At 42.1% G+C, this 17,812-nt stretch overlaps 1 protein-coding gene across 2 annotated transcripts in view; it reads left to right on the forward strand.

Annotated features, from left to right (window-relative positions):
* oxr1a (oxidation resistance 1a) overlaps positions 1-17,812 on the forward strand; it is a 117,458-nt gene that overhangs the window by 29,596 nt on the left and 70,050 nt on the right. For both annotated transcript variants that reach the window (XM_026371838.1, XM_026371835.1), the window contains exon 2: positions 14,676-14,872. In XM_026371838.1, the coding sequence (XP_026227623.1) occupies positions 14,676-14,872 (197 nt within the window). The remainder of the gene's footprint in view (positions 1-14,675; positions 14,873-17,812) is intronic.

Consider the following 17,812-nt stretch of genomic DNA (forward strand, 5'->3'; position numbering starts at 1 on the left):
CTATCAGTATACTGTGTGTGTGTGTGTGTGTGTGTGTGTGTACGAGGAGGTCACTCGTTGAAAGTCATGCATGTGGCAACTGCACTGTTCTCTGTCGCTTGTGATTAACAGTGCACAACAGGGCAACAACGTGCTGCATGTGTGTGTAGTCAGCTCTTTAGACATGTCAGAGACATCAATCTGCAACAAATATCCAGCTGTCAGGAATATGTAACTGTGTGCCATATATAGGGTCCAAGCTTTAGGATTTATATTGCAGGACAGATCTTGGTCTCATACGTCATTGAGTGTAGTAGGTTACAATGTCTGCATTCTGCTTTTTCATCTTGCTTTAGTGGAAGTTTTTTTTTTTTTTTTTTAATGCAACGCCAACAGTGGGAGCTTCCCAAATTGTTATCTACTACGGTAATTTAACACAAGAGCATGAGATTTGTTTACTCAGTTGTTTTTGATGGAGCCAGTAGCATCGGCATTAGCCGCACGTTCCCTGAGGGCCTTTACCGTAGTGGGGTGAGGTAAACAAAGCAGATGTGAATCATAGAGTGGATAAACTCATTAGCAACTTATCATTAAACAGACTCACATCTGCTTTTCCATTTTTGGAGGGCGCTGAATTAGAAAACTTGTATTTCTGTCAGCTGCTATTAGGTCAAACACAAAGTGAGGCTGTGTCTGTTTCGATCTCCGTCATAGAGCACCTATCAGTGCAGCATCGTTCGTGTTGGACAACAACTCAGGCAGTGTGTGTGTGTTATGTGCGAGGAGGTCTGTAGTGGTGCAACCTCGGTGCGTGAGTGTGTTGAGGAGCAGAAGTCAGCACACTTGTTTGTTGAGGAAGTTTGCAGGAGATTTGCACTGATGAATTAGTGGTGGCAGAGCAGCGGTGCAGAAGATGCTGCTGGGGGGGGAGAGACAGGGTGTGTGTGTGTGTATGTGTGTGTGAGAAAACAAGAGACTGGAGAGAAGCTGCTGTTTCACCCCGCCGTGCTCGACTCCCCGCCTCAAAAACCCAGCTGGGGCAGACTGGCGCTCACTCAGCTCGGTGGTGGTGACATGGAGTGAGGAAGGAGGGAGAGTCAACACGACAAGGACGAAGCAATGAGAAGTTTTGTGATGGCTGGAGGAGGGTCAGAAGCCAAGCTGCACTGTGACTTAACCAGTAAACACAACCCTCATCGCTACATGCCACATGTGGTACTACATGATCAGCTGGACACTGAAGTAACTTAACTTACACAATAGTATAAATACTTTTGCAGTTTCAAAAGAAAAGAAAGAAAGAAAGAAAACAGAAATCTTTTTTATTCTGACGCTCTTCAACAAACACTGGTCTCACAAAGATGGCATAACAAGGCGAGATGCAGGCACCACATCCCATCACGTCCATACTCCACATCTGGCCTGGCATCCTACAGTCTGTTTCAGTAGAGCCTGAAAATACACTGTGGCTGTGCCTGTTTTGTTTGATGTATGGTATCAGAGAGGGTCATGCAGATCCTGCTGTATACATTGCACATAATACATTAAAAGACCTGTGTCAGAGAGTGCACATACACGCAGGAGGATTAATCTGTCTAGCAGGTCACCTACCCATTGTCAGTGTTTAGTGTTGGCTTGGGAGCTGAGACAGCTTAGCCTCTACATACAGCCCAGCATGAACCGCCCTTGCACTGTAGTTAATGCAGCGAGAAGTGGTGAACACAATTTTACAGAGTAGTTCTGGCTTTTCCTTTGAATCACGAACAGCTCTAAGCCATTTGTTATTATTATTATTATTATTACTTTTTTATTTTTGCTGACAAAGCTCCATCAATAGTGAATAATTGTACTCATACTGTATACATTAGGTGTTCAGATTGATGGTTAAGTGGAGAGTGATGGCCTTTTTTTCAGCCTTTTTTTCAGCCTTTAAGTCCGTCATTCATTTTGAGTCATTTTCATCATGTCTTTGTATATTATTGTTTTATGTAAAGGCTTACAGAACACTATCCTCCATGGTGGCAGTTGTTCTTTTGATGGCCTGACATTTTCAGCTGAGCTTCGATTGGACGGCATGGTAACTGGCATATAGCAGGAGGAGGAGCAATAGAAACATTTCTCAGAAGCAGAGGAGTGTAGTTAAAAGAATCCCTCCTCATAAGTGTTGGATGGTGCAGGTCTGACTCTATTTGTTTTCTAATCCCTCTGGATCTCCATAGCTCTGTTTTCCTGAACACATATAATATACACAAAGACGTCGGCCTGTCTGCCCCGAAAAACAACACGTGCTCTAACGCTACAGCCACCGCACACTCGGCAGTTAAGGAGCGCACCGAAAGACTGTCTTCAACTGAATTCCATGGGTTTGGGTTGCTTATTAATATTGAAGCAGCTGGGCAGTTCATCCCTAATCCTCTGATGATAACTTATTGTGAGGGAGGTGGGTTTATGAAGGCCGAGCTGCAGGAAGATAACAGATGTCCCGTTTGTGCTGAGCTGTGCTGGGAATATCAAGTGTAGCTTCCTGCGTGGTGCTCGTTGGCTGCCGTAGCAGGAAGACAGGCTGTTTGCTAAGTGCTGCCCAGTCGGAGAGATCAGTCATCTCTCTCTCCCTGTGTCGCCCTTCCAGCCTCTGACACCATACTGTAAGTCACGAGATGACCTCTAGTCCTGTGTGGTCACATGTGGCAGAGCTGCTTCATTATGAATCATAAACTTTTTTTTTAAACAACCCCCACTGGAGACTTTAATATTACTGTAAAGCGAGACAAGCAGATAAAGTGCATATAGAACAACACATTACCTCCCTACTCATTATTTCTGGACATTAGCTTAAATTTAGAGTAAAAAGTAAATAAATAAAAAAGGCATATTTTCATAACATGTCTAAACTCCATCATGAGGAGCCTTTGGTGACTGAGATGACCACTACTGTGTTAATGTGGGTGCAGATATGTGTGTGTGTGTGTGTGACACATTGCTAATCTGCTGTATAAATTTGGTCTATTTCACATGTACATCGTTACTGTGGGTTTTAATGGAGTCGTTAAATGATGTCTTTCCAGCCATGTTGGAGCCAGTTAGCTAATACATACATGGTGATGAGGCTTGTTATCCAGTAGATTAGAACAAGGGAGCACAGAAGAGCCCCATCCATCACTCGTATCATAAGCTCCACCTTTTTGCCATTTACACTATATGTATTTAAATCAATCTAAATTATGAGGAAATTGGTTATGGTTCCAAATGGAAGTGTTCAGCTATGTAAACCTCTGCTTAAAACAGTTTTTAGGTATCGTATCATCGTATCGTCACTGACTGGTGTTCACTTGGCGTCTTGTTGAGAAAATACTGTGAATAAAATCTGTCTTTGCACATGGTACTGAAGGTGACACACATTTTTCCCAAATCTGATTCTTGCTTACGTAGACTGTGGTACCTAGATAGCAAATTTACAAGGCTCAAAAGTGTTAAGTAAAAAAATCAATAGCACTCACAGTCTAACTTCACCTTGTCACTACATTGATGCTTCAATAAGCATGTTATGCTTTTTCATTAATAAGTGCCTGTTTAATTTGACTGGAAGGCATCACATGCAGTTAGATCCCGAAGAGTGAGCCTCTGCTTTTCTGTAATGATTTGGTGTGAGAGTCAGTTTGATGTGAGTGACAGCTGCCCAGAGACCTCCTGGAGGCTCAGTCTTCATTTGCCATGTCCATCTCAGCTGTCACTTTCCATTTAGAAGCCACTCTTTCTCTCACCAGTCCTTCCAACACCCTTGTCTTTGTCGTGTCCTGTGAGATGTCGATCTGGCCTCTGACACGTCTTACACGGCCCCTACATCCTTTACCTTTCAGTGTCTCTTATATTTTACTTTACACCTCTGCAGGGTTTCCACTGTTTTTACAAACGAACCTGATATTTCAAGACTGTTGGTACATCCTTCTACCGCTACAGATCGTTCGTTGTACAACAGACCTAAGCACAGCCGCAGCAGAAAAGAACGTTAATACTCATTGCTCAATTAAGTCTGGGAATACACATGTTAATCCATTACAAATCTTTTCCTTCTACAACATCCAGGATTTGTGTACCCTGATCAGCTGGTGCCATTGACACCAGCGGTGACAGATGCTGGTGCCTCCAGCCAGCCGCTGCATCTACAGTGTGACGAACAGATGTTGAATGAGAGCACTGGCTGACAAAACACAATCAGTGCATGACTCTTATGACTGTGGAAAGTTCAGCACTCAGACAGTCGGATTTCTAATTCAGCCCCATGTGCATGTTGTAGATTTAGGTTTGTAAGGCTGCTTTATAGAATTTCAGGTCAGCTCAAAACTGGGTTGAAATCATTTTGGGCAGCATGCAGTAAGCCAGAACAGAGAGGTGGGTGTTCTTGTGCAAAAAAAATAAAAAAACTAACATAACAAGTCCAAGGCAATTTTGCCAGTGATGACATACAGAGCCTGAATCTGTCCATGCAGAGTCAGTGGGCCTGCTCTTTGCTCGTTTCAAGGACATGGTAGGAATGAGATGGACAGACTTTGGCACTGTTTATTCCTTTTCTCTTTTTTTTTTCCTGCTAATTAGCCAACCCAAGGTTTGCACTTGCACAACACATGAGCAAATGAGCCGTCTCTGCTCCGGGTCAGACGTGATGTTTGTATCACTGGCAGTCTTGCTCATGTGCCTTTCAGACATACACAAAGGAGAAAGCAAGAGGAGACGGTTTGAAACAGGTTTTTTTTGAAACAGATTTTCTTTTTTTCCAACATGGGGGCACCAGTTACACAACATCACCATGAATCAGTGAGCTCTCTGCCTACACTGGTCCCAGAGCTTCTCTAATTACAGCCGGGCTAATTAGTAAAAGGATGAATCCAGCAGACAAACAGTACGAGTGGACATAAAGATAATGGTGTTCTCATGACAAGGAGAATAGGTGCAGCCTTACACACTTTCCATATCATTGCTACAGTTATATGAAATATGACATGCTTCACCATTTTGGAAACATGTTCAGGCCTATTTCCTTTCTTTTAAAAATAACTTAAAGCTATAATAAGCAACTTCAGCTTGTGCTAACATGAGACTGAAAATCAGTCTACTCTGCTCCGCCCAGCCCTCCGTCCCCCTGCTCTGCTGTGCTCTACTACGTTCTGCTACACAAATTACAATAAATAAGCATTCTTCAAAACGTAAGCGTTATAACTGAAACTGTCAGATTAGTTAGATGACTGAGCCTCGCCCAAAACATTTTAGAGCAAATATCTCTGGATATGCCGAATGACTGCTGCTAGTGCCAGTCTCAGAATGGCACTGGCAGATAAAGAAAAAAGACCTAGGACAGCAGATATACAGACTGTAAACAAAGCAACACTTGGCAGAGGCTGCTTTCTATTTACTCTCCCTCACCACAGACAGTTTGCAGCTACTTCTGATCATAAATATGCCGGATAAGAGGTTGTCAAAGCTCTGGAGGAGGTGGCTGTGATCAGGAGGTAGAGCAGTTGTTCACCAATGAGGGGGTCAGTTTAATTCCCACAAGTGAAAGTGTCCTTGGGCAACACACTGCACCCCAAGTTGGTGGGTCCGACCAGCTCTGCCATCGCTGTGTGAGCGGTGTGTGAATTGTGTGTGAATGGGTGAATGAGAAGCAGTGTTAAGCTCTTTGAGTACAAATAAGGTAGAAAAGCACTATATTTAAGTGCAGACCATTTACCATTTGCTGGAGTCCATTTCTCTTCTTGTGCAGTGATTCACTAAGACGAATGGCCATTAAGAGTGGACTCTCTCAGGTCTGGCCTCACAGCAAAAGGCCACACAGGTTGTACAAGACAGTATGGACAAACAACGATAGGAGTTAAGATTGGAAGACTTGTCGGCCAGTCAGTGAGTATGAGTAAGGCCCTCTGAAGTACAAAAGTGTCACCTTTGTGTTTCTTTAACTCTGGTGAAGTACAGAGTACAAACTAACCTTTTAACATTTTTTCCAGGAAAGAAAAAGTGAAATTAAAGAAACATTTCAAATAAAGTAAACAATTCTCAGGTTTTGTAATTTGCCGCAATTTGCCACAAATGCTCTGAAAAATGTCTGCATGTTTTTCTTTCTAACAAATTAGAGGCAACGTGGGAAGCCAATAACTGTGATAATTACAACTCTTCTTTTCATCTCTGCTCTCCCGCTCTCCCCTCCTGCTCTATAATGATCTAACATGATGCTCCACGCGCTGCTGCAAAGTGCCCGTTCTCGGGACACATCTCTTGCTTTCTGCACCATCACAAGCCAAGTGGCATGACGTTGCATCCCCTACTTCTTCTCCTGACCAATGGTGTCGCTGCTTGTTGCCGGGCACCTGGCAAATGCGAGCAGGCTAGCAACGAGGAGGAGAAGGACAGTGGAAGAGTGCAGTCCCAAGACCCCGTGGATACTTACTGAATCAAACGCCGAAGGCTGTGTGTGATTGAGCAGCTGAGTCTGACGGTCTGGGTTTGTATTTGTCACCGGTATGGGGACAAAGGGAGCAAGTGTGCATGCTTTTTTCTGCATGTGTCTGTATTTGTTGCTAGAATGACACAGAAAAGCAGAAAGGGAGGGAGAAAAACATGCCCCAGAGTGGAAACCAGACACATAATGAACCAGTGATTTTCTTTTTTCTTTTTCTTTTTCTCTTTTCCTCGTGTCAGCCAAGAGATTCCTCTGTTAGTCAAGTGAAAGGCCGTAGCTCAGGGGTGCTTCTGCAGGTTATTGATACAGTTTAGAAAATGAATAGCAGCGTTTTCCCCCAGCTCTGAGTTTATGAGCCAAACTCTTGATTTATGGAGCTTTTTTTTTTTTTTTTTTTTTTTCAAAATGGAGCTGTTTAACATTGTTGACAGATGCCGCTAAGTGGGGGAGAAATTAATAGACGCAGCTCAAAAGGCTGCTTAGCTGGTGAGGCATTAATCTGTGCTAGTGTCTTCATCTGGGTTTGTTTCAGCATGTGTGGGATCAGTCAGAGGCTGATTTGAGGGTGCAAACTGGTGTCTCGGGGAGAAGGTTGTTTAAACACAAAGCCAGACAGACTTACTTATAAACTGAACTGTGTTTAGGCAAAGTTGTAATGTGCACTGTAAAATGTGACAAGGTATAAAGTTGTTCTTACTTAGAAATTAGCAGGTAGAGGAGTCAAACAAATGTAGTGGAGAAAAATAATATTTCACTCTGAACTGAAATAAAATAAAGTTAGAATGTAGCTGGAATACTCAAGTAAAGTATGCACCTATATAGTTAATTGTTGAATTTGAATCATCATATTGAAAATTAATACCCAATAAATACTAATAAATCATGTTCCAGCTAGATGCTCAGCTGAGGGGGCAATGCTAAACGGACGCCCACTCACTGAGGAAACATGTCACAGCTCAGTAATGGGAAGGCTCTTTAATGTGTCACATAACCATTAAAAAGACACGTTTTCATTAGATTGTTCCATTCTGGCTGAAGGACGTGTGTCGTGCAGATCATTTCTAAATTCTAAATGCTTGCTTCACACGCAGTCCCACGTGAAACCAGGGTAATCCAGTGCAGGTTATCTCTCTTTAGTTCACAGGAGGTTTTGTCTAATTTGCGGCTGCCCTTTAGCTGCTACTTTCACCACTTTGATACAGGAGCTGCCCGAGTTTAAAGCCTCATTGGTCAAAACCACCACATAACCCTTTGACACAGAATTGCTGCCGTGGCATTTAGCAAGGGCAGATGAGCGTAATGTGGCGTAGGGCTTCATACATCATTATGTGGAGGTGTCTGACAGCCGAGCAGAGAGGTCCAGCGGTATTTCATTTGGTGTCCGAAGGCAACAGAGGGCCTCATTAACATGCATGGCCACAGGTTGTTGTTGCCCTCTTCTTCTGTGTATCAGAAGCACAGTTTCAGTCCTGCAGCCTCGGCGGCAAATGACTCATTCGTATTAGGCTTAAGATAGTCCACATTTGTCCACTTGTGTTGTTATGACGCCCTGCCTCAGAGACGGCAGGAATGCAAATCCCTGCAATCTATTTCAAATAGAAAAATGAATGATGGATGGTGTGAAGATGAGAGGATGTTGACACGAGATGATTAGCACACACTCAGGATTAGAAGACTATGTTCTTGTATGTGAACCTAATGAGTCCTCATCTAAGTTCGTCGTAATGAGGATAACTAAATCCCTTATTAGTTTTTTTAATAATTCATAATTGATTAGCTGGTGCTATCACGTAATTGCTCAGTTTTTCAGGGGACTGACGTTATTCAGTTACTCATATCAGACCTTGTCACAAAGAATCTCAGACCAATGATTTCAAATTACCAGGCACAGCATATTTTCCAATGACATGGGCCTTTGGTTAACGCTCGGTTCCCTTTTAAACCGTATAGACAACAGGGAAGACTCTAAAGTGTGTCATGTACACACTATGTACATAAGACAAAACTCCAGATGATGCAAATGCAGAACAATGAATGAAAGATGCAGAAAACTAGTTAGTATGTGTTTCTCATACATAGCTGCTGCTGACGTTAGCATTAGAGCCAAGAAACAAACATGCTGTATATAAATGGCATTTGTTTCCCTGCAGTGACAGCAAACACAACACATGGACATATTCAGAGTTTAACAAGATAATAAAACCAGCACATGGTTGAGTGGCTTCAAGTGGACCATTGTAATGAGCCATTTCAGGCCACTATAATGTTTAGGACACGGCGCAGTTGGGTAGATGAAAGTACTCGTGTTTAGTTCTTTGCACATTCTTTACATGCAATGACTGTTTGAAGCTTCATAAACTGTTGCTGAATATCATCTCTGCTGACGTTTTAACAGGCCACTGTTGATCATTGATCTCTTGTGTTCCGTTACCTGAAGGTAGACCTGCTCGCTGTGGCACATTTTGTTACCCCATTGTACTTTTACTAAATTAGGCTTCCATGCAATAAATAGATGATACGTTTTTTTTCCCTTCTCCTTCCTCCTTTCCTCAAAGTTACATAAACAGCATTCAGATTATTGGGACTCTAAGGCATCATTACTGTCAGACGGGTCATTGTGCTGCCAGCGCTGTAACAGAGTATGACGTCAACCCAGCCTTCGTCTATTGGCTTTATATAGCACAACGCCCTATCTGCTGCTATATGTAAACACCAATTGCCTAAAAAAATGTGTTATGTTGTTGCTGAGAGGCAAGGACCGGGAAAGCAAAGCAAAGAGGGGGAATGGAAGGCAACACAAATGCAGCACCCTTTTTTATAGGTCTAATCCCTCTTAGTAGGGGAGCGATAAGCATGTTTTGACTTAGCCCCAAATTTCCTGTTGTTTATGCATCCTTTGCCAAACCACGTGGATCCCTGTAGAGTCGGATAATCTTGGTGATGCCAGTTTGGCAGGGCTGCAAATATACCGCTGCCTCCTGGTCCAGGTCAGATCACAACAGTGGGGTAGAAAACAAAATGCCTCAGCGTTTGTTTGCCTTCATTTTCCCCCCCTCTCTCCCTCTCTCTCTCTCTGTTCGTCTTTGTGTAAGCGATTGCTCACAGATAGGAATCTGTCAGAGCCGGTGGCTTTGTTGACATGCGCCTCTCATTCCTCTGTGGTGCTTATAAGCTCTTTGCTTGCATGGGAAATGGAGGACGAAGCCTATTTACCCGGCAAAAAAAAAAAAAACGCCCCAAAGTTAAACCAATAGTGTCACGAGGAGCCACTTCCTCAGCGGCGAGAGAGAGGAAAAGCTCCTTAATCTTGAAGCCTTTTCCCACCAGAGCCTTTTCCTGATTTCCCCGCTTTTGTGGCATTAGCAGTTAGGTTTTGCAACTCTTTAATATGACGTGGACAGCGCAATAGCTGTTACTGAAACAAGGATGCCAATTACATCAATATGTGCTTTACCTTCTCTTGAGCTTGATACAGAACAAGACAGCAGGGGGTCCACTACATATAGCACACATCTGATGCTGTAAATCCTTTCACTAGTGCCCATGTGTTTTTGAGTCATGCATAGCAACCACACTCAAAATACTTCTGACTGTGAGTAATTTAGCTTGCACGTGATGCTATTTGATGTTTTACTGTGTAGCTCTTTGTTCTGTATTAGATGTGAATGTGCAAAATGTGCAGTTTTGACTTGATCAAATCTGTGATTATTTATTTGAACTTTCATTGCACAAGCTCATTGATTCAATTTAATCAAAGGACAGAAAAAAATATATCTCTGTCCCTGTGACTTTTTCTTGTGTGTCAGTATGTTAAGATAATTTAATTGCTATGAGAATAATGTTGAAACCAAAGTGTAACATTATGTTTAATGTCTGTGTGGGACAAGCTGTCATCACAGGCTAATTCTTTGTTGGGACAGTGATCCACTAATGACGTTTTCCAGTTTGTCATAAAAAGTTAAATGTGTGATGTGACAGTTGTCACATGAGCGGACAGATTTTTACCAGAGTGGCTTTATTAAAAAGGAGGGACTGTCGCCGTATGTCCTGCTCCAGTTTCTCTCCTGTGTCACTCACCTCTTGAAACATAGCCAAACCTAAACCAGAATGTGTCTCCGTGTCTTGCACAGGAGTCATTCACAGTCGACACTTCTCAAACGTCGGCCATTGTGAGCTCAAAAGTGTTCTGTGAGCGAAGAGAAGATATTCTCACCTCTCCACTCCACTCATATGCTCTGGTACAGAGCCTGGAGCAGTGCGGGGAGGGTGGCACCATGCAGCCTGGAAAGTGAAGAAAGTGGTGACCCTGCATGGACAAGGAAAAAATAAATAAAACAAGCATTATTGGACAAGATGAAAGTGGACAGTAAGGAGGAAAACAAGCAGCATCCTCTGCTGTTAGACCCTAATATCAGCTTACAGGAGTGAGCCCGGGAGCCTCGTCACATCACCACCAATATATCTCAATGATCATCCGTGTTAGCGCTGGCCTGAGACGTCAGGTGATCTTAAAATGACACCAACTGTAAACACAGGTATAGGCGTGGAAGTCTTGTTTTGGCGTCCATATTGCATCTCAGCTGTAGCTGCTGTCTGTTTTACGATATCACAAAAATTACAACGCATGCCTGCAGTGATTGACAGTGAATTACCGTGTGGGCTCCAGCACTAGATAATCAAATCTATAGTGCTGTGTTTGTTTTGACTCGGCGTGCCTCTCCTTTTTTTTCTTAGTCTTGGTATTGACCTGTCTCACTGTTTGTTTTCCTGATCTACACCAGACTTGAGAAGCTGCTCTTCGAACTGTTGCTGTGGCTGTAGTCATGTACTGTAATATTTATTCTCCTATATGTCTCGTGCCATGTGACAACCGCATTTCCCTATTTTGAACCTTTATGAATGAATAAATGAATGAATGAGTGAATCAAGAATTATTTCAGTCTGTTTTTTATTAAAACCTTCATGACTGTACCGAGTAATTAAAGAAATAACTTTTTATTTTTATTTAATTTTTATTTAACCCAGTGGAGGTTTTTCACAGGTCACCTGACCAGTTTCGGACAATACAAACAATAAGACTATTAAAGTGTTGACATCAATGTGTAAAGGGGATTGTAGACGTAGGAGAAGTGTGTCACCAACATAAAAAATAATAGGAAAAGCCGTGTGACCAAACTGTATATCTGCCAAAATATACAGTCTTGCAGTATAGCATCCAGTTTGTTGTCCAGATACCCAGACTACAGCAATATTAAACTTTTAATGCTTTGGTCACTCACAGCCCTTGGTTAAGGTTGAGAAAAACTTTACGGACACTGCAATGGCAATGTGTGTATTTACTTTTCAACAAAACCGCAATCTATCTCTAAGCTTAACCAAAGTGTCTTTGTTGACTAAACTTAACCATATATGCAGCTCTGAGTCTGTGGTGTGACTGTCAGGCACGTTGGACGCCCACCATCCACCACAGCCTCCTTAAAACATAGTCTCTGTTAATAAACACAGTGCTTGTTATACTCGATATGATATGTTGCTCCACAACATAATCTGTGCATGTCTCTTACAAAACTAATTTCAATACAGTGTGATGAACAGAGTCTGCCATATGCATGTAAGAAATGTAAACACAGCGCAGCACAGAGCAAGAACGCAGATTTGCAAATATGGGCATGTTTTGATTATGAAGCTTAGACCTTATTTCATGCTATAATGCACTAGAACAACAGAAAGACAGCATGAGGGAAAATGTTGAATTGTGCACCGTACAATATATGTTTTTTATATATTTATATCTTTTAACTCTCAGACTTGGGTCTTAAACTTGACTTTGTTAATATGAATCTGTTGATAAGGAATAAACCTTCAGTTGATACAGTTTACAGATTAGGGATAATGAATGATAATGAGGGATAACGCAATGACATGCACTACTTCAGTGAACAGGTTAGTTTAGCCTTAGCCAAGCGTGAATGGACTGTACTCATGCACACGAGCATGGACATACTGTTATAGAGATGCAGCTTTCTGTACATCTCTCAAAAGCACTGAATGCACCTCTCCTCATGTGATCTCTAACACTTTGACCATGTATCGCAGTGAAACCGAGCTATAGGGGGTTCATGAGACAGTAATTAGTACTAACTCCTAAGGGAGTAGAGATAGACTTCACAGGGCTTTCGACGTGCTCTCTCTGTCTTTATCTGTCTCTCTCTCACCCTCCACAGCCATTAACAGCAACAGCAGAAGCGGGTCTCTATTTCTCACTCATTCTCCAACCTCATTATGTGCCATCCAAGCTAACAGCTTCCTCAAAATAGTCATTAGCGCAATCTGGCATCTACTAAGTTAACTTTGTCCGCCTCTGTTTACCCTGGTGGAAAACTTCCCCACATGCAATTGTGTAAAGAAAAGATGGAACGTAAGGGAGAAGAATCAATAAAAATAAAAAAGGAATGCAGTCCATTAAAGGCTTTTCCAGGCTTCAGCGGATCTATTTGTGGAAAGTGGTCAGCGACTGTGTTTTTAAACTGAACAGACTTTAGGGAGCACTTCTGTGAAGCAGAACATAATTTCTCCTGATGTTTATTCACAGCTCAGTCTGCTGTGGTTGCCTCCTTCTTCAGGCTGTTGGAGGTTGTTCGATTTAGAGAGAACACACACGCCGTGATGGACAGCATTTCCATAGAGATTATGCATTTTCATTAGCCAGTTAGACACTGTGTCATGTGTGCTGTTTTGGTCCATCAGAAGATGGGCACTTGGGTGAAATGGCCAGAAAGATTCTGTTCGCTTCAGCAGTTTTGCTGGAATGATTGAAAGTGTGTGCGAGGGAGCAGAGTGCTGGGAATCTTGTATTGCTGTTTCAGGACTTTTTCAGACTGTAGATAATGTAGATACTGTTTTTGGAACCATTTCTCTATGTTTTACTCAAAGTTCTTACTGGAAAGTCCATGTTTTGTTTTGTTTTGGTTTGGTTTGTTTTTTTCTTCTTCTTTTTATTGTTCTGATGCGTTCAGGTGTCAGTGTTTTAGTGTTAGTGCATCTTGTGTATATACTGTCTGTGTGGACAGTTTTTAAGATCGTACACCTATTGCTGAAGATTTAGGATTACCTCCTCAGATTAGTCCAGCAAACTCATTTAGAAATCTTACAAACCCAAACTAAGGCTCTCACCCTTTTCATACAGTAGGCTTTGAGTTGGTGTTGTTGTTGTTGTAGGCAGATTTAAATTTGACACAGCTCAGCCAGCCACTACCTTCTGATACATTTACATAAGCACTCTACTTCTTAAGCCTTTTACAGCAGCAGAGGATGTGTAAGGAACATCTGCAATTTTACACTGTAACTAACATGAAAACTCATAATGCTGACTATACACGATTTATTATGTAGACAATTACAATTCAATTTTCTTTTTGTATATACTAGCAGGCAGCAGTTTGTAGCAGATTTGTCATACCCGTTGATTCAAAATGTAATATTTACATAATGTCCAAAGATTTTTACTGCAGGGGTCATACTAGTTGTTTTATCATCGTTTCATTTCAATGACAGAAATTCCACTATGATCACTACAGAATTACATCCTTGTGAAAAACTAAATCCAAACCATCCTACAGCAATGAGAACAGCCTTTGTCAGTTAAGTAAAACAAAACAAAACAAGAATCTTTGTACTTCTTCACAGTAGGCTACATACGGTAATCGTGGCCAGATATTTTTGTCTGTGTCACATCTAATGATTCTATTGCAATGCACCACAGGAAAACAAATCTCCTCGCGAAGCTCAGCCATGCAACTAGCAATCGTTCACCTGTGCTGTAATTCATCTGATGATAGCATTCATGACATTCAGTAGAGACGTCTGACCCTGTGGCCTGAGAACAGACTCATCAGTTTTGATCAGTGAGCCATATACAATTGACTTTTGTGCAAGAATTTGTAAAGAATTGCATTTACTCTGTTGCACACATCGACCAAAACAAAGCAATTTGCTTGAATGAATGAGAAATCCCACTCTGTTAGAACGAATAACTAATTGTTCTGACAATTTTTGTAATTGTCCCCATTTGTGAATTGAGCCAAAATAGATGAGAAAAACTGTGATATAGCAGAGAGATACTAATAAATTCACCTTTTCCACGTACCACACAACTTTTGTTTTGTCAGTGACACACATTTGTCTTCAGTCACATAAACATGACCGTAACGTGTTCTGCTTCTGTGCTTGGTTTGTCCTGCTGCAGGCTGAAGAAGAAGTCTCAGTCGGTGGATATTGCCAGTCAAGGTTTCTCCCCGACCCTGGTGCCAGCCTCGCCCCACAGCAAAGCTGCACCACCTGTTGCCAAGACAACCACAGTCCTCGCAGTGCAGGAAAACAACACCACCAACTCCCAGCGCCGCAGCCCTCGTTGTGGCGAGCTGAAGAGAGGCTACACCATTGGTAAATGACACTGGGGCTGGGGCTTTGTAGCAACCGGTCATGTAAAATCTACCAAATCATAATTATTCAAATAACAATGTAGGCATATCATTTAATCCCACCATCCTTTTCCCAGAAATTCAAATGAACAGCCATCCTATTTGTCTAAAACAGAAATGTACAACATCCGCATACAGTACTCACACATTTATCGTCATGATATTGGAATTTTAACTTTTAATTTACATGTCCAGTTATTACCTTATCAATTACTACCAGGCTGCTGGGGAATGGATAGTTATTATCCTGTGTGTGTGTATTCATGTGCAAATATTTGAAGTTCACACACTATCTGGACTGTTGAACTTCTTACTCAGGAAAACTTCAGCGTGTCACATCCACAGCCACCAACACCCCCCCACCCCCACCCCACCCCATTTCTCATATTGCAATTCATGTCCTGCCTGCAAATTATAATTACCTGACTCTGATGAGATTTATCCCTGTGATGAATCCTATTTTTGGTGGGGGTGGTGAGGGTGCAACTGTCTGCTGCAGGTCTATATCAGTGTCAGGAGCTAGGTTGTTACTGTGAGAGTAAGTACACTTCAGGGAGCTGACATCTCAGAGATGATGAAATGAGTTCGAGCTAAACTAATTCCAAAGCCATAAATGTAATGCATCTCTGTTCACTTTATTGATGTGATTCAGTTTGCAAGCCGCTCGGGTCAAGATTAGAAAGAGGAAGTGTGTAAGAAAAGGTATGCAAACAGGGCTGTGAAATGCAGCATGAAACCTGAAGGTAACTTGTAAGATTATTGTTGAGATAGATAGATAGATAGAGGTGGATAGAGAGGTACATAGGTAGATTTGGACTTTTACAGCACTGTATGCGTGGACATACACAGAACACAGACGTTCACTGCAGAATTAGATTGTTTATATGAAGACATACAGTAAAATCAGAGTGAAATGGGTCAACTGTTGTTTAATGGTACCACAGAAAGTGGACGATGACAGGTGTAAAAACATGGAAAAGGCCAGCAGTGAGTGAGACTATGACAAGGCGCAAAAAGTTATAGTGTCGTTAAATGACATGGAGAACAAAGTGAGCGCTGACATTTGAGTGTATCTCTGCGTCTGACACTTATTATCACCCGGTGGAGGAGAGAGCACACACTGTTAAATACGGTGTTTACTCACCACCTCATACTATTATGCTGGAAGGAGATAATGTGTGTACACTGACTTTCTCTATGTCAATCCTAATCACTTTACACTTGGTTGGATGGTTGGCATGACAACAATCATAAATGATAAGTTACAGTAGTAAAAACATCTCAGTTTGGTTGACTACATGCACAAAAGACTACATGCATGCAAAAAGACTTCTAAATAACACAAAGTTGTTATTGAATTACAAAATACGTATTGCTTCCGTACACCTTGAACTTCCCCAAGCTTAAAAGTGTCATTAACAAACAGTTGTTTCCTAAAACATGCCAGGTGAGTTTATGCTGATGTATCAGCTTATTTTTCCATTTGACCTTCTTAATTCTTTTCTTAAGTCCTCGGTGAATTTAAATTTCCCTGCATGTCCTTGAGCATACAGTCCGTGATTAGTCATGTAAATCGGTGCAGCAGCTTAAAACTTTGCAGCTGTGGCTGTTCTGCTGTGGCACTGAAGGGGTAGCTCATGTCACATGTGGGCATCACTGAGGAGGCAAAGGCTCAAGAGTGGACGTCGGCGTAGGTGTGCCATTCCTCTTGTGTCTCTGCCGGTGTCACACTCCGATAAGCTTTCTACAGAGTCATCATGTATCGACTCAGCGCTTCGGGCCAGGCATTGACTGCAGAACAGATTGGTCTGTGCCCATCCGTATCAGTTCAGCCGGTGATAATCAATAAAGGAAATTGAGGGATAAAAGCTTGGCAGGACAGGTGGACTGATTGTTGATATTTCAACCCACTCTTACCATCCATTATCCTTTTAATGGCAGCGGCGGGGCGGTTTTAAAAGTACCAGGTCAGAAGTCACAGTCATTCAGCCATTACATGAAACGCGACTGTGACTTATGCTTTTACCGCTTTTAACTACAACGTAGCAATTTGTCCAAGCCTTTAAAGCATCAATCATAGCCTTCAGTCATTTGCTCTAGCTAGCATTGGTCTTTATAAGGCCCGAGTTTATGACTGCAGAAATACAGCATATGCCGGTTGTCTATGCTGTATCGCATAATGAGACATTGATTAGTGACTGTCCTGTCCCTCTAGTGTCTCTTTTTAGATGGGATCCAGTAAGTAGGGCTCTGTATCTAACCTTAACCCAGGACAAGCTACTCCTACAGGGCTGATCCTGCTAATTTATTCTAATGGGTTGGTAATAATGTGGCGGGCAGCTTGATGTGTCTGCCAAGCTTTAAACAGCCCCGTCATCATAGGCACACAGCACGTTCACCATCGGCATCTTATTAACCTGAGCATGAGCCTCCTACCAGGACAACACCAAGCGCACTTGTCACCTCTAAGGAGAAGCAGTGATTGATATGATGATGGTGTTCTTGTTCACTGCGCTGTCCTGTAGCTCACAACAAAGAGGAGCACTATCTGAACATGATGTGATGAGTGTCAACAAAGCAGGAAGGAAGTGAGGGAGGAAGGAAGTGAGGGAGAAAGGGAGGAAGGAAGAAGATGGAAGAGGAAAGAAGACTTGAGTCATTTGTTTCAAATAATGGTTCAATTAAAAAGAAGAATTAGAATAAGGTTTAGGTATGGGATAGTCTGTAAAAGAACAAGGCTGGATGGGAGGGAAAGAAAAAAGGAATGGAAAAGCCAGGAGAGAAATAAAAAGAGAAACAAGGAAAGTTAAGGAAGGATAAGAAAGAAAAAGACAGTCCCCGGGCTGCCAGCATTTCTGTCTGACAGCCCCCGAGTCCCACCACCATGTTTGACCTTTACATC

Source organism: Anabas testudineus, chromosome 16 (genome assembly GCF_900324465.2).
Source record: "Anabas testudineus chromosome 16, fAnaTes1.2, whole genome shotgun sequence".
Taxonomy (NCBI): Eukaryota; Metazoa; Chordata; class Actinopteri; order Anabantiformes; family Anabantidae; genus Anabas; species Anabas testudineus.